Genomic DNA, 22,390 nt, shown 5'->3' with positions numbered 1-22,390 from the left:
AATATTAAAACACAATATTTCTTAAGCATGAAATAAACGGTATGCAGAGAAGCTGTCCTTAATTGATAAGAAAAGATGTTAGGAATATATTATTAACACTTTATAACAAAAAATAAATAAAATTCTTCAGCGCAGAAGCATCTGGAATTTGGGGGTCTCTGAAATTGTTGAATAGATGAGAGTGGAATCTAGAATCTAGCCACTACTACCCCACACCAACGAGTTATGGCCAAGTGGCTTTATGTGCGTTTTATTCGGTCTTCAACGCAACCTCGTGGGTTGCTATCATGCCACTGCAACCAGCGACAGTGACTTACACACGGATTTCATCACTCAACTGTTGTTAATATGACACATCTTTTATTAAATCTTCAATTATATTATGATAAACTTTTATATAATAAAAATAATAATTTTCTTTCTCCGTTGTGTAATGGAAGATCCAGATTCCATACTTTGTGATCTCTCTGTTTATTTTTCTTGATAACATTATTGCCAGTCTTTTTACCGCTTTGTAGAATCTTTTAAGATTAAATTAACAAAATACGTTATTGGATTTAGACAAAGTTAATTATTTCGGTTGGATGATACTTTATTTTACCAATAACATCAAAGGAGAAAGGGGAGATTAAAACGAGTACAGTGACTTCACTGGTCTTTAGTTGAAATTATCACACTTTTAATCATGGAAAGGCACATGAAGATAATATCTATGATGTGGAATTCTCGAGCTACATTCAATACCTTTCTTTCGTGATTCACTTTGACACATAATAATGTCTTTTCCAGTTTAACTGCAGCATTCACAAGAGGGTGTCCCTTGTTAAATCTTTTACGGGGCTTGACTTTTGACGCTAATTGGGATATGACACACGGAAACAGCATTTTTGGGTCAGTCTCTACTCTTTTTCTTTCACCTTTGATTTGAACCAGGATGAGTTGTTTGCTGTGCGGTGGGTGATTGAGAGTCCATGCAGTTGGGAACGTTTAGACACCTTAGATCGTGTCCCAGCTGAAAGTTTGGTCTACACAGTTTGAATCTTCTGTAATTGGATCGGGTGATTATGTCTTGTCTTTATTGGTGATGCTTCATTGAGTGGTGAAATTTGGATTTTAGGTTGATGGGATTAGAATGCCCAGCTTTGATGAAGAAGGTATGGGCTTATAGCAGCAGAAGAGGCAATTCAGATGGAAAAGGAGGGGTTGTTTGGTTTCAGAGAATTTTTTTGTTTTCACTTTTAGTTACAAATCTGTCAACTTGTTTTTATTCTTTTTTTTTTTTCTTCAAATTTTTGTGCATAAAATATTGAAAATACCTTTTTCTTTCAATTTTTCCTTTACAAATCTTTGAAAATGGAATGAAATTAAGGTGACAGTTATTAAAAGTAGAAACACAAAATTTTCGTAAAACCAAACAGTCTCCTACTTGTGCTGATCAGTGAAAACTTTTTTCCTGTATCTCCTCATTCCTTTGTGTTGAGATGCTTCACTCGTGAAGAACTTGGGTGGGGCTAGAAAGAAAAATAAAAAAGGTGTTGTTCACTGTATTTGCTTGTAAGTTCTGATTTTGTGTAGAAGCAGCATGCATAGTAAATTAGTAATCCAGTAGAGTTTTATTTGTTTGTCACGATGGTTGAAACTTCTCTAAAATTTTAGGATACCCCTTTGACTTCTGGAAGCAAGCTGTAAGAGCTACTTGAACTGGATTCTTGGATAGGTATAGCTTAAAGTTATGTCTGCTTATGGCCATCAAATGGAGCAGATGTATTCTGCTCGGAGTCTCCCTGGTGGTTCTGGTATGTAATGCCAGCTTTATCACTCTTACACTTTTGTTATCATCATCCATAGTAAATCTTGTCCATGAAAATATTCTTAATTAAATGTTTGAAGCACCTAATTTTAGAGGCTGCAACTTTGGTAACTATCAGCAGTAGATTTGATTCATGACCACGTTCAACTAATAGACCTATAGGCTATACTCATCTGATGCTTTTGCTGGCAGATAATAACAATACAAAGCTTGTTCTCAGCTATCTTATCTTTCCGCTTAAGGGCCTGTTCGGAAAAACTTATGAACAGTTTATGAAAAAAGATCATAAGCCGTTTTCACCTTATCTTAATAAGTTTTTGGTATAACTTACTAAAATAAGTTGTTTTTAGCTTATTACAAGAAGTTTCATCATTAAATTTATGACATAAACTTCTTGGTATAGCTCATTAAATAAGAGCTTAAATAAATAATTATCCAAACACACTCTAAATCATCCTTTACATTGTTATTTTAGTGTAATCTTGATGATTATTTATCCCGTTTCTTTCCTGGTCACAGAGGTGAGGAGCAGTTTTGTGCTGGAATCAGGATTCTACATCACATCCTTTGCTGCAACCATCCTTGTAGCTGCATTAGCTGCTGTTGGGCTTTTATTAATTACTTTGCTTATTTCACTGGCAATGATGCTGCAATCTTGTCAAAGTAGCCATGGTGGAGTTATTGAACTTACGAAAATAAATTATGACTACAGTTATTGCAAGGTTTACTCTCTGCATGCTAAACTCAATAACTTAAAAGAACATAATCTTCCTAACATCTGCAAGGAACTGGCCATACAGTATATCAAGGGAGGTCAATATACTAGAGACTTGGGTTTAACCAAATCTGTGATTGAGGATTATTTCAACGATGTTAGACCATCAGATGATGGTCTTGATGTGGTGTTGATAGACATAGATGGCATTTTTCCACCAAATCTTCATTCTTCCAATTTGTTCCAAAGGTAATCTTATCATATATCAGATACTTTTAATTCTGCTTGCCCTATGTTCATGTTTGTTTTGAACATGCCTGAGCTATCAGATTCTAAATTTAATTGTCCACCACAAGCATATTCTGGTGTGTCTTTTGAGGGAAATTTCCCTGAAGGAGGAATCTTATGTTTATCAGTTCAGTTTTGAGCATCTGTAAAAGAAATTCTACTTTCTTTCGTTAACATTTCCTCACTTTAAAGATATACTTTTATAGGGAAATTCTTGGTGACATGCTTGCTGAACTTTGTCATTTATTGTGTTGATAAATCCTTTTGCCTTTTACGTTCCCCGTCACTCCAACTTGCATCAGTTTACCAATTTATATTTCTTTCGATGCATGCAATGTCCATTGGTTGTTGTCATGCATCTTTAAAGTAGCTTATCCAATTTGGTGCAGATCAGCATATATTTTTAGCAGTAACTTGACACTGTTTTCTTTTGGTGTGGATTGTTTGATAACAGCAGCATCAACAACTGTATCTTAGAGGCAACGAATTTAAAGCGCCTGCTTGTTTTAAGAATATACATAAACCTTAAAGCTGGTGGATGGTCTATTATTTTGTTATCAAGAGAGCAAGGAACACACCAAAATGTCACTATCAACCATCTTGTCTCTGCTGGATTTAGAGGTTGGTCTACCTTGATGATGAGGTATTGCGATTATGTTTCTTTCATTTTTTTTGTGCAATGATTAAAGAAAGTTCTCAAATTCTGTTTGCTTATCTAAACCTCACTTTGAAAGAATCTAGCCTTCTTTCACTTATATTGCTTCAAAATTCTCAAATTGATTTTAGTGCTTCAATTTTTTTCTTCTTACATATCAGTTTACCAACGTAGTGTTGTGGTAGGCTTCTCACCACTCATTGTCAACAAGATGTGGATGTTCTATTTTCTAATCTCTCTTTGATGTATCCTGGATTCTATAACCATGTTTGAAATTGGTGGTCTTATACTAAGGTTTACAAACAATCCTTTCCCCAAACAAAAGAGAGGCAACAAGAATAAGCTTTGGCTGTTCTGACAATACCAAAAACATATGTAAGAACTGCATCTTATGCAACCAATGATCTGTATTTTTGCAGAGCAGAAGATGAAGATTCTACCAAAGGGAGTGAGTGTTTTTCTAGGCAAAGGAATGTGATCCAGAAAAAGGGTTTCCGTATTCAAAGTATCATAAGCAGTCAAATGGATGCGTTGACTGTTACAGATACAGGAACAAGAAAATTTTTGCTTCCGGACCCTATATGTGACAAATCTGAGCAGCAAAGAAGAGCATAGATGCTGGATGTTAGTTTCACACTACATAATAGGATAATGGATTATTTTGCTCAACTAGTTTAATTCTCTGCATCTTGCATTGTTCATATTAGGGATATTGTAATTGCATGTCCATTGTCTGCCAAAGAGAGGTAGCAAACAGATTTTCAGGGGCAATATAAACAATCTGTCTCTCAGACTTGCACGTGGATGCATATGTTGCTTATAAAAGAATTTTACTAAACTTTTATACGAATTATTGTCTTTAAGAGTATCTTTAGAATTAAAAAAACATGGATCATATGAGATAAAATAAAACTGCTCAAGTTTAAAGTATTAAATACTGATTTTTTTATTAAATACATTTTTTATTTTGGATCTGTCATAACACTCGTTTGTAAGATTTTATTGAAATGAGATTAAGATTTTAAAAAATAGAAAAGGAAAAGAATGCCAAGGCCATAAGTACGCTGAAATGCATGCAACTTTGGAACATAATATTTGGGGAATGTGAATAAGCGAAGCAGCAAATTGTTGATACCTTAGCTCTAGAAATGATGCACGGCAAACAACTGTTAAGAGGCCCCGGGATATGTCTTCTCGAGAAAACAGTTAGCATCCGAATCTTATCATTCCTTAAATACTTATCCAAACTTTCTGCATACTTTCACATTGCGCTAGTCCACATTTCATGGAGCAGCTTTGTTAATTGGGTCAAACAAAATGAGGGTTATATTATTTATAGACCGGCCCAAAATAAGCCCATTAATTGCACCATGGCAAGAAACCAATTTCATGCTGCAATAGATTTATTACGGCCCACTCTCTCTTTGCCGTCCATCCAAGTGTAACACATCATCAACTAGTTGAACAAGGATAAAACACAAAACATCGAATTTTGGGAGACTAATTCTTTTAAAGTAAATTTACTTGTAAAATACATCAAAGTGTATTTATTTTAATTTAAAATATATCCTAAAATGTAAGTATAACCATACTTGTACGTAAAAAAAATTATTAAATATTCTAAAACAAACTCTGAAAAGCACTTTCATAAATAAAACAAGTGTATATTTTCTTTCATAGGTCATGCACGCGGCAAAGTAAAGGAAATTTGCAAACAAATTCACCTCCTCCTGTCACAATAACAAATAAGTTTTTCTTTGCATGAGGATGCAAATGAAAGAGATGGTTTCATTTGAATTCATCTGTCAAAATTCTATCACAAAACAAAAGAATCGGTGTCCATACTTCTTCATTGAGATATTGACCTTATCACAGACACGATTACAATTAACAAAACTCTCTACAGAATATGAACACTAACAAATTTTCAATAGTAACATTAGTCAGTACGTGTCATGATCATATATCATCGTCACTCTTCATACACAACGCAAAACCTAATTAACAAATCCCCGAACTCAACAACTACAAAACACAAAAATTACAACGTACATGCATTCACGTTCAAACTCCTCCAATTAGCTAGGGTTTCCATGCACACTGCTACTGATGACAAATCCACACAACCAAAACCAAAAACATCATCACCGCCAAATTCACACAAAAACCAGAGGAACTGGAAAAATCAACACGGTACTTAGCGGTTCCATTAGGGTACAGAACCCCCCAATTTCTTCCCGTTCCTTCCTTATCAAACATCTCGTACACATAAACCTCACGCACACCATCCTTCAACAGAGGCGTACCCACTCCCGACTTCAGATGCTTCACCAGACCCTTGAGGTAGATCTCGGCGTACCCCAAATTCGCGTCGAACTCATTCCCAGCGGCGCTGGTGCTTGGCCACCCGGTCTCCGTCACGACGACGGGGATGGTCTCGTAACCGGCGACAGCGAGGGAGGAGACGACGGCATCAACCATAATATCAAATAGATTCCGGTAACGAACGCCGGTGGTGAAATCGTCACGGAAGTTGAAAGGGTGTTCTTGGAAAAGCGCAATGCCAAGAGGGATCTCAGGTCTGAGACGGTAGAGATTGTAAGGGTAAAGGTTGATCAAGAAAGAGGAATTCGTGTCGTGCAAGAATTGAAGGAGAGGGCCGATTAGGGTTACGCCGGGTGGTTCTTGAAACTGTGCGGTGGAGGGAGGGAACGGAGATGACAGTGCGGTGACGAAAGAGAATGACGTGGACACGGAGATCTTGCGAATGCCGAGGTCACGTAGGGACACGTGGACGTTGGAGATTGCTGGGAGGAGGCTGTTAATGGATTCCGGGTACACGTCGAGGAAAGCGTTGCCAACGGAGATGGTTGTGATCTTGACACGTGGATAAAAGGGAACGACGTGGGTGTACAGCCAGCTCTGTGCTACCGAGCGGTTAGCGGCGATTGGGATAACCATGTAGTTTGGGATGGTGAGGAAGACGGTGGTGTTCGTGTAGAGAAGGCTCCGAATGATGGACGGGTCGGGTTCTTCTAGACGGAGGGATCTTAGGTTGAGCTTCTCCATAGCGGCGGCGATGCGTGGCGGCGGCGCCGTGGAGTGTTCTTGTTGTGGGGAGGTGGTGGGTGCGGAGTATGTGACTCCGATTGTGGGAAGCGAGGCGCTTCTTGGGAGGAGTGAGAGGAGGTAGAGAGAGAGTGTGAAGAAGGTTGTGCGAAACATGGTGGAAGAGAAGAGTGTGTGAAAGGCGAGTTAGTTACAGAGAATTTTGGAATGTGAGTGTGAGTGTGTGCGCTCTTCTTTCCTCATGCTACTTTTGTTATTTGTGATTTTAGTTATCAATACTTATGATATCATTCCGTCACTCTTCATCTTTATTTTCTGTATTATGTCTCTTTACAACTATATATGGAGGAGAAAGGGTCTCTCTTCAATAATCAAGATTTGTATATATTTATTGAATTGCATGGCATGATGATGAACGAGTTAGCTAATCGTTTTCGTTTCTGTCTGTTTGACCTTGCATGATAGAGGGAGATTTTCACAAATGTTTTTTGTGCATCAAATTAGTTTATTAGATTATGTGTGTTGGATTGGTTTCTGTTCTTATTGTTTAATAATAACGATCAGTGTAATAATGGTGTGAAAACATTGATGCGCAAAACTCATTTTAAAAATTTTACTTACAACACTTTTATACTAAAACTAAAATAGAAGAAACTACAGGTTAGTGTAACAGGCGAATGATGTAATAGAAAAATTAAATTGTATAAAAAAGGAATCTAAAAAAAAAATATGTATTAAAATTATTATTCTTAATCATGACAAGTAAATCGTCCATTCCAATAATGTTTGTTTTTTTTTTCCTTCCATGCGATCATAATTAGTTGTTCGATTTTTATAATTTTTTTATTAGATCATATAGCTTATCTCAATGTTTTCTTTTTTTCTTATTTCTTTCAATTATAAATATTTTCTATTAACGTTAGTTTTTTTTTATTTGAATTTAAATATAAAAAATATAACATTTTATTAACAATTTTTATCATATTAAAAATATAACAATATAAGAAATGATATCTTTTTTATTTAAAGTTTAGATATATAAATTTAACCTTAAAAATGGACCTGAATAAAAGCATAAATAAATATTTCATCGCTGTCCAATTTCTTCTTTATTTGACATAGGGGCATTTATAATCCAGTTTATATAAATGAGAGGTGTGTGCCCGCAGAAGTTATAGGAGCAGATACTTCTAAACAGATTCGGAAAGAGGGTCACCTGATGCGGAATATTTTTCTCAATTTTGTAATAGTTCGAAAGCAAATTGTGGTATTAAAGTGACGAAACATGAAATTAGTAGTCTATCATAAAAACTCATAAATATTTTTATATTTCTAAGATATTATACCAAACCAAGACATTATCATAAATAAGGATCAAACTACATAGGTATACCAACCTTGTAAGGAGGACTAGGAAACTATATTTTTAATGAGCACTTATGCAAAAATTTTAGAAAAGAATAAAAATTTTAGTCATAACATTCAAGCCATTATAGGTCTTAATCCTGACCTTACTTGGAAAGAACAGGAAATTTTCTATCTTAACTTTACTGATAGACTACCTGATAGGTCTCTTTTAATAGACTTAGATATAGGAAAAAATCAAGAGTTTGATATCCCTGACAACAATATCTCTGAATCTGATAATGTAGGATTATCCCAGCATCCTAAGGATGCATACAATCTTAAAAACTGACTTCATGAATTGCTTTTTTTGAAATTGTAAGGGTGCTGGAGAAAAGACTTTCCCCATACTTATTAATGACCTTATTAAGATCCACCATTTGAATTTTCTAGCCCTTTTTGAACCACGAATTAACCTTAGCAAAGCTGACTCAGTTATTAAAATATTTAATCTAGATGGTTGCGTAAAAGTTGATGCATTGGGTTTTTCTTGAGAAATTTAGGTTTGTTGGAATTCTAGGAGAATTAAGGTTGATATATTAGAAAAGAATAAGTTCTTTATTCACTTAAGGGTTAAGTTTGATCAAAATTATTGGGTCATGTCCTTTGTATATGTCAGCCCATAGGAAGGGCTTAGAGCTCAATGCTGAGAGTCTCTTATTAACTTTAGTTCTACTGTAAACTGCCTTTGGTGTTTGGTTGGTGATTTTAATTCTGTTCTCCTTGAAAAAGAAAAATCTAGGGGCAGACCTGTTAATATAAATCTTCTTAATTAATTTGCTGCATGTCTTAATATCTGTGGGCTCCATGATTTAGAATTTAAAGAAAATCTCTTCACTTAGTAGAAGGGTGATATTAAAGAGAGAATTGATAGAGTTGTGGTAAATGACTCTTGGATGATGTTATTTTTTAATAGTTCTGTTATTCACCTCCCTATTCTAAAGTCAAATCATTTAGCTCTGTGGTTAAAAATTAGAGGGAAGGATCAACCAATGTAGTGTAACAAATCTTTTAAATTTTTAGTTCATTAGTTAACTTGTGATGATTTTTAAAATCAAGTTAAGAAGTCCCGGATCCTATCTAAAACTTGGAATGAGAACATAAATAACTTTAGAAACAATATTTCTGATTGGAACTTGAATGTCTTTGGTAACATTTTTAAAAGGAAAAGAAGGATATTTAATAGGATTAGGAGCATCTCTAGTAAATTAGATGTTAAACATAACCATTTCCTAGTCAATCTCAGAAAATCCTTGTGGCTAGAATATCAACATATTCTGTATTTTGAAGAAGCCTTTTGGTTTCAACATTATGAAGTTAGCTGGATCAGTTTAGGTGATAGAAATAATAGTCTTTTTTATAAAATTGTCACCATTCGTAGACAAGCCAATTACATTGAGGCCCTTAAGAATGATAAGGGAGAGTGGAAATTTGATCCCATTAAACTGGAAAATACGGTAATAAAGTATTTTAGGGATATCTATTATGATTCTTGTCCTGTAAGTAATAATCTTGAAACAATTTCTACCTTTCCTCCTATTAGGAATACTAATCTGTAATTGATAAACTCTAATCCTACAATGGAAGAGGTTAAAACAACTTTATTTTGTATAGAAAATTTTAAATCACCTGGCCCAGATGGAATGCATGTTGTTTTCTTTAAGGATTAATGGGATCTTTTGGCCCATTTTATTTTTAAGTTTGTTTCTGCTGTGTTTAGTAACCCTATGAATATTTATGAGGTGAATGATACTGTTATCTCTCTAATTCCTAAATTAGATGCCCCTGAAAATATTAAACAATTCAGACCCATATCTTTGTGCAATGTTAATTATAAGATCATAACCAAGTTGCTGGCTAATAGAATAAGGGGGTCCTTCCTTACATTATTTCTACTAACCAAACCAGTTTTATTCTTAGAAGGTAGAGAATTGATAATACCCTAATTTTACAAGAGTTTGTTCATTCCATGAATAGTCAACTTCATAAAAATAACTTTATGATTATTAAAATAAATTTAGAAAAGGCTCATGACAAACTTAAGTGGAACTTCATTTCTGAAACTCTAAAACCTTTAGGCTTTAATTCCAACATTTTTTCTTTAATAAATCTCTGCATTTCTTCTTCATCTTTATCTATTAATTAGAATAATAATAGTACAGACATTTTCAGGCCTAATAGAGGAATTAGACAAGGAGATCTTATTTCTCCTTATATTTTTGTTATGTGTATTGAAAGGTTAGGTCACTTGATTCAGGATAGAGTGGAAAATAGTAGTTAGGTGCCTTTCTCCTTTAGTAATAAGGGGCCTAAAATATCTCATCTCATGTTTGCTGATGACATCATTTTAATAGTTAAAGCTTATCAACAAAATATTGATACTATATTTGAAGTCTTAAATAAATCTTCTGTATATTTTGCTAATGAGTGTGATTCTGCCCTTACTCACGACCTTAGCACTAGATTAGGTTTTAGGAAGTCTAATCAGTTTGGTAATTACTTGAGAATTTTTATCAGCCATCTAAAACCTAATAGACAGGACTTTAAATTCATTATTGACAAAATTAGAAAGAAACTTTCTATTTGGAAAATGAATTCTCTATCTATGGCTGGTAGGATTACTCTTACTCAATCTTGTCTTATGAGTATTCTTAATTATTTATGGAAGCTATTTCTATCCCTATAGCTATCTGTAAGGAAATTGATAAAATCTGTAAAAAGATTATTTGGGATTCTTTAAATGGGAGGAAGTGTCATCTAATTAATTAGAAGATTATGTGTAAACTTGAGGTTTGGGTTTTATAGATATTTACTTAGTTAATCAAGCTTTTAGAATGAAACTTTATTAGAGGCTCATAACATCCCCAAATGACTTATGGGCTCAAGTGATTTACCAAAAATATAATTTTTGCTTAGATAATCTCTAGGTTTGTATCAATTGCAAGATTGGGTCTTATTTATGGAAAGGTATGTTGGATGTTTGGGATAGGTTTTATCAAGGTCTGGGCTGGATTTTGAGTAATGGTATGATAGTTAGGTTTTGACAGGATCATTAGCTCTATAGTATTCCTAATTTATCTAGGTATGCTTCCCAATCAGTTAATTATGAGGAGTTGAAAGAGCTAATAGCTATTTTTTTTCTCATAATGGCTGTTGAGATTGATAGAGACTTAAGCAGGTTCTCCCTGATTTTGTTTGTGATATAATTGCTAAAATTGACCTTCCCAAAATTACTAATGCCCAGGACTAGTTTTTTTGGAGATTGATTAGCAATGCTTTATTTTCTATCAGTTCAACCTATACTCTCCTTTATAACTAATGATAAGAGGAGTAATAATAATCAAATTTTTAAGCTAATCTGGGACTGGAAAGGTTCCCATAGAATTGTTGTTTTATTGTGGAAAGTTGTTCATGGGAGACTTCTAACTAATGTTGAGAGATTTCACCATAATATGACTAACTCTTTTTTGTATACCAGGTGTAATGAGGCGTCTGAAACAGTGATCTATGTTCTCCGTGATTGTTGGTTTGCATCACAGATTTAGTCTAAAATACTTCCCCCAGATAAAGGGGTTTCTTTCTTCAACTTGAGTCTTCATAATTGGCTTGTTTTTAATCTGTCTGCTATTAATTTTCACTTACATTTGGCATATTTTGTTTGGAATTGTGATTTGTAATTTATAGCATAATAGAAATTGTGTTGTGGTCCAGAATGGTCTCTTAAGCAATGAAGCCCTATTGAACAAGATTATTCATGAAATTGAATTCATTTATTTTTGTGGCAGGGGTAATTTGAAATCTCTTGCTCATTATAGGAAGCCTCCAGATCTGATAAGATGGCAGCCACCCCTGGACAAGCATTTCAAATTGAATGTGCATAAACAGAGGACTGCTAGCTGTGGTGGCCTTATACATGATCACACGGGAAGATTTATAGCTGGTTTTTGCAATTTCCTCCAACCATGTTCCCCTCTTGCTACTGAACTTTGAAAAATCTTTTGGGGCCTCAAATTAGTCATTTCCAAAAACATTCATATTATTTGGATTGAAAGTGATTGTAAAGATACCATTTCTTTAATTACGAAAATTCAGAATAGGAATCATCTTCTATTTTTTGTAATTCAGGAAATTAAGCATCTCCTTAGAAGTATTAAGTTTGTTAGGTTTAGTCATGTACTTAGGGAAGCAAACCAATGTGTAGACTGTTTGGCTAAGATTGAGACTAAGTATGGGGTTTCTTCCTTTTATTTTCATGAAATCCTCCCTTCCTTGAATCTTCTTTTGAGGCTGGACTCTTTGAAGATCTATTGGTGTAGATTTAGTAGTTAGTTAGTTTGTTTTAGGGTTTTAGCCTGTTGATTAGCAAAAAAATATATATATATTTATAATATTAAAATAATCATATAATTATTGATTTAAGAAGAATTTTTTTAAAGTTTATGAAAATTGTAACAGACAATAAAAAAATTATACCAATCATATCACCCCGACTAATTATATTAATCTAAGTATATAAATTTTATAATTCATAAAAAAAAATACATATAATAAGATATCAGTAGCTGGGATTATATGGCCTCGAATAACTCAATAATTGCTCGCATTCGAATCACTTTTTATACTTTTTTTTTGTTTGCATCCATCATATTTTTTGTATGAGATTTAATAGTAAAAAAAAATATTAAACAAAGATATTAAGAGAATATGGATACTATATTATTTAAGAGAGAAAAAACAGTTGAAATGGCGTCGTATGTAAAAGCAAACCATGTGGCTAAGATTGGGCACACTCCGCTGCTCCACGAGTCTAACTTTTTTCATATTTTTATAAATAACTTTAGTTTCTAAACGCTTAAATAATTTTTATCTTTCTTTATATTACAGCATATCACTTATCATTTTCTTTCTCTCTTTTTAAATATATAGACCTAAGCAAAAATCTATGATTTATGAAGAAAAATCCTTGGATAAGTCGTTGTACTATGTATTGATGAGGATTGAGGATAAGCTAACATGGTTTATTTGGTTTGGTAGTATCCTATATTTAGGTGATGAAGTGAGGATTTTCCTACCAAATCCGGAAGCTGGGGAGACGGCATGTGCTCTACAGTGGGTATGACTTGAGCCACCTTGAGGCAAGCATGTGCTCTATCAACTTTTCTTTACATGTTTCATTATGTTCCTCAATTTCTTTAAGAAAATTCTTTAGCTATTGTTTTCTTTAGAGCAAAAAACATTTAATCTTTCTCAATTCATTCTAAACAATTTAATTTTAATTTTATCCTGATTTATTCTTAAATTTCATTTTTTAAAATAAATTATTTCATTAAATTAGAGTTAAATTACTAACAAAAAAGAAATTCCAATTATCTATTTATCTTAAATTTCAATTGTTCATTAGTTTTTTCTTATCATTTTCATTTTTTAGACATAAAATATAATCAAAATTCTGAGGTAAAAAAATAATAAAAGGCAGAAAATTGAGTGCCATGCATGGGTTTTGGTTGTTGGGCTTGAACCATCTTTAGCTACCATTCTGTGAGTACCTAAAACTATTAAGTCTTTCTATTCAAAAAAATCTTAAGCTAACTGTCAAATGTCAACCATACTCGTAGCCCCTTTAAATAAAAGGATTTTCGTGTCTCTGTCATTAAGGGCCAACCCTCATATTTTCAAATAGTTTTCCATATAGCAAGCTGTTGGTGGCTTTTTGTGGTTACAACAATGTATTTTTCCAGGAGAGGAAGATATATAAGGTGATGAAGTTCCCTTTCTAATGTTTCTTGCTCAAATGAGTATTCCAACCACACTTGGTGTTGTCATGCATATCATCATGATTGTGTGTTTTAGTGGCTGAGATGCTCATTTGAGCAAGCAATGTTAAAAAGTGGGAGGTTATTAATTGTTTGTGATCAACAATGAACGGTGTTCAGAGTTTAAATTTGTGGCCATAACATAACCTTCACAACTATATCAAATGTAATAGTGGCTCCAACATAACAGTAATTTTTTGCAATGTCAAAAGTGGATAAATGCTTGATATCTGAGTCTTCACAACTATACATGGATGGTCTCTCTAGCCAACCTGCAAGAATCAAGAACTTGCCCGCCTCTCTCATAATTCACAGGTAATATATATGGTTTTGTGATTTACATTCCAGACAGCAAGACATGCAGGGGACTCAGTTGTTATTAATAAACAATTTTTATTCGATTGCATGACATAATAAACGTGTTAGGCTAATCGCTTTTGTTTGTCTGTTTGTTTGACTTCAATTAATCGAGTGAGACTTTCAAAAATGTTATTTGTGTATCGAAATTGTTGATTTTTTCGTGTTTATATTTTACTTGTTTGGGAAATAGAAGATACACAATATGTGTATTGAATTAATTTTGTTTTCTTATAGTTAGAAAAAGTGATGCATGTAACAATTTATTTATGAAAATATCAATACCCAAAATTCATTTCCATTTGTACTTCATTTGTATACTAATTGTTTTTTACAATAAAAAGAAAATAAAGTGAAATATAAAATAATTTGAATAATCTGATGTAAAGAAATAAAAAATAATTATAATAAAAAATAATATAAAAAGTTTGTATAAATATATAAAACTCAAATTATTATTATTTTTATCGAGGCATTCAAACCATCCAACAGTATTAGTACTTTCATTGCGTAATCATAATTGAGTTGTTCTGTTTTTAAAATTATATTTATATTTGTTATCTTATTTTTCTTTTCATGTCTTCTTAACAGTATCTATCTTATTTTACATTCCTTTTTTATTTTTTTATTTCTATTTCAATTATTAAAAAGAGTTATAAAAAATATGAATAAAAATAAATTTTTTATAAAAATTCAATTTCTTTTTACTTTGAAATATGGACATAATCTATTAACCCAATTTATATAAGTATTATTAATATCAAGTTTTTTTTTTTAAAAAAAATCTTTTACTTATATTCACATGTAAGATATTATTCACATATCGGCTTGATAAATTCTATTTTAACTTTTAATAATATTTATTATATATATATATATAATAAGAATTTTTTACCTTGATATAAGTTTAAAAATTTTTATATTTAATTAAAAAAAATTATTTAACTTAAATTTAACAAATTATAATTTATTACTTTATTAACCGTTAAATTTAAATTAAATAAAACATTCAGATTAAAGATAAAAAATTTTAAATTTATATTAATATAAAAAAATTCTTTTCATATATATATATAATTTTTTATATTAATATAAATTTAAAAAAATTTATATTTAAATATAAATTTTTTATTTAACTTAAATTTAAAAGTTTTATTTATCACTCTATATTTAAATTTTTCTTTAAACGTCAAAAGCTATGCATAGACATGACAGCAACGGAACATTTGGAGGAACTGAAGCATAGCATGTGTATTTAGAAAAAGTTCTCGAAAGAGCAGCCAATTAAAATCCCTGTCACAGGCCCAATCCGTCCAATTAAATCAGTACAAGAGGAGTGCTCAGAGAAAAGAAAATGAAATCTATATTTTTTTTAACACATTTTTAATTATTAATTAAAATTTATTAAAATAAGTTATAGTTTTTATTAGTTTTTTAGTTTATTTTAATATGACTTATTAAAATAAATTCTACTGTCAAATTCATGTAAAATATATTACAAAGAATGTGCTGATTAAAAGTTTAGCTAAACTACTTGTCTAAAGACCACCATATTCGATCTCATTTAGCAAAAAGGTGTGCTTTTTAACTGGTAGTATCAAGACTAATGTCAAAGAATTAGAAGTAAGAACACTGTTAAATCTCCTAAAAAAAGTGTGTGAAGCTGTGAGTTGTTGGGCATGGTCCCATTGACTTTCTCATGGGAGGAGACACAAGCTGACAGTGGAGCCAGCAAAGATATCTGTATTCTATCCCCCAAATAGTTATACTGGTTAACATATTATTTGACATTATGTTTATTACTCATAATCATTTCATCTGTTATCAATCAATTTCATATATTCATACCCTTCCTCCTCAGTTTTGAGTGCTAACTGAGCCTTGAACTGTATGTGTCTCTTCACAACCTCACCAGATCCACCATTTCTCACTTTTCTCTCAACAAGGTACATAACAAATGTGTACATTTTTACTCGATCTGTTGAAGACTTCCTGCAACTAAACACACTATAGAGTATATATACTATAGACAGATAATTTTTATCTTTCAATTTGACATTAACATGAACTTTTGTCTACTGGGTTGTTTTTAATTCTGTAGCAGTTGAGGTTATTGTAAAAGGGAAATAAATCTAAGAGGGTACATCGTGTTGGAAACCGATCCACTCATCCACTACAGTTGGGCATTTTGAAGTTTTGGTGGTGAGTTTGGTGAACTTGGATCCAAAATTCAGAGAGAGAGAGAGAGAGCGATGTCTTTTATTGGCACCCAACAAAAGTGTAAGGCTTGTGACAAAACGGTTTATCCCGTTGATCAGTTATCTGCTGATGGCTCTGCATACCATAAAGCTTGCTTCAGGTGCTCTCATTGCAAAGGAACCTTAAAGGTCGTTTCTTTTATTTGTTTGCTTTTGTTTTTTAAGCTGCATTGTTGGTTTAATGCCTTTTGAACATTTTTCTTTGCCTCAAAATTTTGTTCTCCATTTTTTTTTTTATTTGGCTAAAGATACTTGCTTAAAGATTCCCACAAGAAAATAATGATATTGGATAAGGTTTCTTGGTTTGTGAAATGACATTAATCAGTTCTTATTATATTGAACAGATTTTGGATTAAATTTTGAGTATTTAAGTTTCACTGTTTAGACCCATGGTTATTCATCATCTTCATGTTTCAGCTGAGCAACTATTCCTCCATGGAAGGTGTTCTTTACTGTAAGCCTCATTATGAGCAGCTCTTTAAAGAGACAGGCACTTTCAAGAAGAACTTCCAGTCAAGTATGTCTTCTATTCCTTCTTCTTCAAAGATAGAGAATGTTTGTGATTTTTTAATTGGTTACCAATATAATTGGTGATGATTTCAATTTGAATAGTTGCAAAGCAAGCCGACAAGACGACTCCTGAGCTGGTAAAAATCATAAAATTGTATTTTTGAAACTTCATTGTGATTGAGCAATTTACAAAAGGGTCTATGGCATTTGATATTTCTGCTTATTGTTGACATCTTTTGTTTAGACAAGGTCCCCTAGTAAAGCTGCTAGCATGTTTTCTGGGACCCAAGAAAAGTGTGCTACATGTGGCAAAACTGCTTATCCATTGGAAAAGGTAGGATTCAGAAATTTCATAAACAAATTATTTGATGATATTCATTTTAGGGGCCATAAACACCCCTTCTACATAATACTGGTTATATCATATAAGTAAGTGTTCACTGTTCATTATGATCAACTTTCCCAACCTCAAGCAAATTTATTTGTATAAAATTCTCTGATTGAGTGAATAATGATTCTAATTAGTCCTTGTTATTTGTCTTCACAGTTAGTATGAATTAGAAGATTTAAGTTTTCTTGTTATCTTGTATAAGTGTATCTCATGTGTTGAGTGTAGGTAACAGTAGAAGGTCAGGCCTATCACAAATCATGTTTCAAGTGTTCACATGGTGGCTGTCCCATAACGCCATCAAATTATGCAGCCCTTGAGGGTGTTTTGTATTGCAAGCACCATTTCTCCCAGCTTTTTAAGGAAAAGGGGAGCTATAATCATCTTATTAAGTCTGCATCAATCAAACGTGCCGCAACCCCTGTTCCACAATCTTGAATCTTGGTGCTGTTTATCACTTTGTATTTTTGTCTGTGGAGCAAGTGTTTGTGTGTTTTTCATTTTGATTCTACCAACCATGATTTGTTCCCTTCTTATTTACTTTACATGCGCGTGGCGTCACTTGTATGCAATATATAGTGTGTGATGTGTTTATCCAATGCACATTCAGCAATAAAAAGGTGATTTGCTTGATGTTTTATCTTAAGTAGTTAAGTTCATGTCCCCCCTCGTTTTTTTCTATGTACCCCTCTTTCGTTTTTTTGGGGTCATTATGTACCCCTTCTTTCGAATCCACTGAAATTTGGTGTCTAATTTAACACCAAACAGTTTCTTTTTTACATTAAAAATTAATAGTGAAATATTGGTTGATTAGAATACAGGACAAGATGATATTTTAAATTTTGTTAAAATTAATATTGATTCATTGAACATAATTAAAATGTGTGCTTTTTAAATTTTGCATTGAAACGTATGTCACGTTGTATGATACTGATTTTGGCTGCCAACCTAACAAACACTTGATATGGAAGTAGGACTGTTAGACTGGGGGTTCAAGATGTCAAACAAAGAACCAGCTGCTATTAAGTTAAACACAAGATCATGGTAAAAGAATTAGATTATAATTTTTTAAGGCTTGGTTTTTCAATCTTTGTATCATATAACTTTCCATTTTTTTTTCTTTATTTTTATAATTCTTTGAAGGGGAAAAAAAAAGAGCTTAATTTTTTAATCAGATTTCAAGTCATTGTGAAAGAAAATAGTGGAGATTTAAAGTTATTTATCAAAATGGCTAAAAGATTGCATCTTCACATAGAATACATATATTCAGAATATTGTATGAGTTATGTATATGGATTTAGATAAAAGGGTATTTCACAGAAGAAGAAAAAGTAAGGCCAAAGAAAAATTCTCTAATTAGCTAGTATCTTTTACGTATAATATAATTCTGCTTATTAAAATCACTTTTGGTAGTTTTGTAGTCCATAAAGCATCCATAGGTTTGCCAAAAACATTCGATACTTGCACTTATCTTTTAATAAAAACTAAAAAACAAAATTGCAAACGAAATGAATCAGATGTGCAGAAAATTCCAAACGAAGAAACATCTCGTTGCAAAGATTAGAGCTGTAACTAAGCAGGGAGGAATCGGCGTAGACCAATCTAGTAATCCATGTATGATGCTGCTGGCGCATCCCAGTTTGTCTTCCCTTTGCTCAAAATAAAACAAAGGCATGACATATTTGACTTGGTTAAAATTTTAAACAAAAAGAAACTCACTAAAATTATGATTATAAGCTGTTTTAGACACAAGATAAGCCAATCCAAATATACTTGCCTAATGAAACGGAATACCTGGCTGATTCTTACACGTAGTTGTATAATTTTCTAGTTTTGAATAGATAAATTCTCAAAAAATAAAACTACACTACATAATTTTTTTGGGTGGGTAATACACAAATTTTGCCATGAGCAAAATTACGAATTTTACCATCAATAAACAAATGCAAGCAATGTAAACAACAAATCAGTGGAGATCCAATTCTACAACTCTTTCTTCAAAGAATAAATGACAAAAATACATTCTTCGCACATGCCAATATGGGTATAGTAGAGAGATCAGTCACTTATTGAGATTTTGTACTGTGGGCTATTTCTGCACAGGAGCTAATACAATGGGGAACCCGTTTAATGAGGCTTTCCATGTAGAGTCAAAAAATTGTATATAGTCTGAAACATCCGGATTCTGATCACGATCATGCTAACAAATTTACCTCATGGAATCTTGAGGCTGTCTGTGCAGTGATGAAAACAAAATATAGGGAATTCAGTGCTGACTTCCCAATAATCATGTGTTACAACATCAGTATCACTTGCTTCGCTTTTTGGCTTCACTATAAAGTACAACTCCAATGACTGTGAGTGAATAACCTAGCATTCCAGTGACTGACACTGGGTTTCTAAATATCAGAATTGAAACTACTACTGCTACAGCCCCTTTAGCATTCCCAAGTACCTACAAGAGCATTCAATTTTAAACAAATATCAAATACTGGATTACAGGAAAAAATCTACATCTTACCACTGAACTCAATTGAATCACACTAATCTAAAAGGCATATTGTGAAACTATTCACACCCTTCAAAAAGAACAGGACTAGAAACTATTTTTTAAATATATTAAAAGCTATACAGCTATTAGTCAATTTAGTCAAGAAATCTAATGAACTGAATCAATAACACCTTAAATGTCATTGAGCAGTGAACACTGACAGCAACGCCAAGTCAAATAATTAAAATTCAGTTACAGAATTCCACTAAAAAATTTGGCATCATTAGCTCTTGTTCCTTGTGACCTGTCAATAGCAATAGTAGTATTTCAAAATTCTGTCCTAGCACTAGTTTTAGAGATCCAGCAGAAACTTTTCAGCAGCAATCCGAGAACTCCTTTTTCCAATAGGTTCAAATTACTTATGAAATAGACAAAACTAACTACTTGTCAATTTTGAGAAACAAGACTACAAATTACAGACTATTTAGAAACTCTGATGACCTTCTGTAAATTTTCTTCCAAAGAATTTTATTCTTAAGGAAATATAAAAATATAATAAGGCAACAAGATAAATCACAGCAGGAGGCAAATGATGAACTTATGAAAATGAACAAATAAAAAAAGAATTTATTTTAAACAAACAACAACATGCTGAATATAATATCCAGTGAATTGACAACTACTTGTGTAAAACAACCACAAAATTTTGATGTTCCAACTAAAAAGACAGCAGATATGTTAAATTTAAAATTAAAAAAAAAAAAAGAAAAAAAGAAAAAGGAACTGTGCCAGTATGAATAAGCGAGGCATACCTGAAGGGTAAGAGCACTGGTATGTTTGGTGACCAAAAAATTGGTCAGGTTGACAAAATAAGCAAGCGCTGAATTAAATAGCAGATACCAAATGATCTTCACATCATCTCTGGCAAGAGCCAATGTAATGCCAACCACATTTTCTTCCATTAGAAGTGTAGCAGGAAGAAGGAAAACAACAGCCATTGGAGCCATGTAAAGAAGCAGGTTCATAGAATTCAGCTTCTCTCTGATATACAATAAGAAGGATATCAGGACCTATCCAACAAACAAAACCCGACAAACAGAAGAAAACAAAGTAACAAGGGAAATAGCACGTTCCTTATACATACCCTTCAGAAGAAAGCAAAATTCCTTGCAACACAGATTTCAAGGCTCGTGCAGCTGTTGCTGCCACACATATTATGAACCCAAATAAATGGAAGCTCGGTTCACCCTATAAGCAAAGGAAGAAAACAAAACAAATACATCAAGATCACTTGAATTATACATAAAATAAAAAAGATCTAACACTACTTAAACTGTTTCTCAGCAACAGCTGAACTTGATTCAGCAGCAAAATTCGTGACAAAAATCCTAGTTTGGTTTTAAAAAAGTCAATCATCAAACTGGCAACACCAAACAAGTCCACTGACAGCCAAAAATGCTACACAACACAAACTAAACAAATTTCTATTTGTAACTGGAAAGCAGTTAATTGGTCAGATTGAATCTCACATAAAGCAACATTACCACTGCTTCTCAAACCAACCTAAACCGCACATTTCATTTATTATAGAAGAATAGATTCCTATGAACTTGGCGTGTAACACACCACTTCACTGAAAAGTAAAAACATTCCCACATGGAGCAACAAAATCACACATGCCACCGAATTCAAAACAAAACATTTCCAAAACTCACAATATTTTAAGGTTGTACAAGCAAGTGCAACCAATCAAATAATTTATTTTTATTATTATTTATTTTTAAAAACTCAAGCTAAATCGAAAATCACGAAGAATAAAAAATTGAGGTGAATTACCCCGCTAGCAATGACGACGCCGGTAACAACGGGAACAAGAGTGAGGTAGGTGAGCCAAGCCTCTCTCTTAAACGTCATGATGTAAGCAAAAACAGCGGTGAAGAAGGGGGTGGTGGCGCCGACAGCCTGGTTAAACGACACGGGAAGATAACGGAGTGAAATGTTACCAAAAACGACGGATACACAGAAAACAAGGCTAAGAGTAGCGATCTTGAAAAACTGAACCCTGGACCGAATCGTTTGCATGGGAACCATTTTGAGCCAAGCTATGGCAACATAGCTGAACAAGGAACACGCTGTCATGTGACACATGGTGAGAAAAATGGGGTACTTGAAGCCATAGTTGCTGAGAAGATACTTGTTCAAGAGAAGCACCCCAATGTTGGAAGAGTACCATGCGGAGACCAAACCGATCGTGAAGAAACGGCTCGAACCCTTCATCGTGGCGATCCGGTGGTGGATGGAGGGGTATTATTGTAATTGCGGAGTGGATCTGAGAGGGATCTGAGAATGTTTCATGGGAATTGTAATGGAATGAGAAATTGAGAAGGATAATGGAAAGGTAAACAAACGCAAACGCGTATGTTAACAGCGATTTCCCTCCTTCAATCCCTGCGTTTCTCTGCACTTTCTTTTATTCTGTTTCCCATTTTATTTGTTTATTGTCTCTGTAGCGCTGTCGTGAAATTTTCAATTATTTCAAGAAATCGGGTTGTTTATATTCAGAATCAGATTTTATCCATCCCAATATAACATTTCTGTAATTCGAGTTTTAACTTGGTAATTTAGGTAATAA

The 22,390-nt window shown here is 33.1% G+C and overlaps 4 protein-coding genes across 9 annotated transcripts; 2 read left to right on the top strand and 2 right to left on the bottom strand.

Annotated features, from left to right (window-relative positions):
- Positions 1–758: 758 nt before the first annotated feature.
- LOC113847782 (uncharacterized protein At2g39920-like) lies at positions 759–4,313 on the top strand. Of its 5 annotated transcripts, XR_003501790.1 has the most exons (6): positions 759–891; positions 1,657–1,796; positions 2,330–2,774; positions 3,268–3,434; positions 3,630–3,762; positions 3,888–3,996. XR_003501790.1 is itself a non-coding variant. In XM_027477057.1 (5 exons), exons 2-5 carry the CDS (start codon positions 1,733–1,735, stop codon positions 4,081–4,083), a joined length of 891 nt encoding a protein of 296 aa, XP_027332858.1. In that variant the 5' UTR covers positions 759–891; positions 1,657–1,732; the 3' UTR covers positions 4,084–4,232. The 5 variants fall into 5 exon arrangements, 4 of the variants coding, with proteins under 4 accessions (XP_027332858.1, XP_027332857.1, XP_027332859.1 ...); XM_027477057.1 differs by lacking the exon at positions 3,630–3,762 and having other exon boundaries at positions 3,271–3,456; positions 3,888–4,232; XM_027477056.1 differs by lacking the exon at positions 3,630–3,762 and having other exon boundaries at positions 3,268–3,456; positions 3,888–4,232.
- Positions 4,314–5,571: 1,258 nt separating this feature from the next.
- On the bottom strand, positions 5,572–6,693 carry LOC113874485 (glucan endo-1,3-beta-glucosidase 2). Its single transcript, XM_027512706.1, has one exon. The coding sequence runs from the start codon at positions 6,691–6,693 to the stop codon at positions 5,572–5,574; it is 1,122 nt and encodes a 373-aa protein (XP_027368507.1).
- A 9,670-nt stretch (positions 6,694–16,363) lies between these two features.
- LOC113848365 (LIM domain-containing protein WLIM2b-like) lies at positions 16,364–17,705 on the top strand. Its single transcript, XM_027477840.1, has 5 exons — positions 16,364–16,498; positions 16,787–16,886; positions 16,982–17,016; positions 17,124–17,213; positions 17,496–17,705. The coding sequence occupies exons 1-5, from the start codon at positions 16,364–16,366 to the stop codon at positions 17,703–17,705; spliced, it is 570 nt and encodes a 189-aa protein (XP_027333641.1).
- Positions 16,618–22,302, bottom strand: LOC113848364 (probable sugar phosphate/phosphate translocator At3g11320). 2 transcript variants are annotated; one of them, XM_027477838.1, is made up of 4 exons: positions 21,595–22,271; positions 20,903–21,006; positions 20,571–20,799; positions 16,618–19,722 (listed from the first exon to the last, which is right to left on the bottom strand). In XM_027477838.1, the coding sequence occupies exons 1-4, from the start codon at positions 22,033–22,035 to the stop codon at positions 19,576–19,578; spliced, it is 921 nt and encodes a 306-aa protein (XP_027333639.1). In that variant the 5' UTR covers positions 22,036–22,271; the 3' UTR covers positions 16,618–19,575. The 2 variants fall into 2 exon arrangements, with proteins under 2 accessions (XP_027333639.1, XP_027333640.1); XM_027477839.1 differs by having other exon boundaries at positions 19,043–20,062; positions 21,595–22,302.
- Between the last annotated feature and the right edge of the window lie 88 nt (positions 22,303–22,390).

This window comes from Abrus precatorius, unplaced genomic scaffold (genome assembly GCF_003935025.1).
Source record: "Abrus precatorius isolate BTA unplaced genomic scaffold, Abrus_2018 Scaffold8, whole genome shotgun sequence".
NCBI lineage: Eukaryota > Viridiplantae > Streptophyta > Magnoliopsida > Fabales > Fabaceae > Abrus > Abrus precatorius.
This window is presented reverse-complemented; position numbering and strand designations above follow the sequence as displayed.

What these genes read in the sequence shown, in the direction of transcription:
- LOC113847782 (XM_027477054.1), top strand. Translation starts at nt 1,733, where the DNA reads ATGTCTGCTTATGGCCATCAAATGGAGCAGATGTATTCTGCTCGGAGT. An exon ending in GAGTCTCCCTGGTGGTTCTG is followed by an intron (nt 1,797 to 2,329) that starts GTATGTAATGCC and finishes TCCTGGTCACAG; the next exon opens with AGGTGAGGAGCAGTTTTGTG. An exon ending in TGGTCTACCTTGATGATGAG is followed by an intron (nt 3,457 to 3,887) that starts GTATTGCGATTA and finishes GTATTTTTGCAG; the next exon opens with AGCAGAAGATGAAGATTCTA.
- LOC113874485 (XM_027512706.1), bottom strand. Translation starts at nt 6,693, where the DNA reads ATGTTTCGCACAACCTTCTTCACACTCTCTCTCTACCTCCTCTCACTC.
- LOC113848365 (XM_027477840.1), top strand. Translation starts at nt 16,364, where the DNA reads ATGTCTTTTATTGGCACCCAACAAAAGTGTAAGGCTTGTGACAAAACG. An exon ending in ATTGCAAAGGAACCTTAAAG is followed by an intron (nt 16,499 to 16,786) that starts GTCGTTTCTTTT and finishes TTCATGTTTCAG; the next exon opens with CTGAGCAACTATTCCTCCAT. An exon ending in CTGCTTATCCATTGGAAAAG is followed by an intron (nt 17,214 to 17,495) that starts GTAGGATTCAGA and finishes TGTTGAGTGTAG; the next exon opens with GTAACAGTAGAAGGTCAGGC.
- LOC113848364 (XM_027477838.1), bottom strand. Translation starts at nt 22,035, where the DNA reads ATGAAGGGTTCGAGCCGTTTCTTCACGATCGGTTTGGTCTCCGCATGG. An exon ending in ATTTTGCTTTCTTCTGAAGG is followed by an intron (nt 20,800 to 20,902) that starts GTATGTATAAGG and finishes ATTGTATATCAG; the next exon opens with AGAGAAGCTGAATTCTATGA. An exon ending in CCAGTGCTCTTACCCTTCAG is followed by an intron (nt 19,723 to 20,570) that starts GTATGCCTCGCT and finishes ATGCTCTTGTAG; the next exon opens with GTACTTGGGAATGCTAAAGG.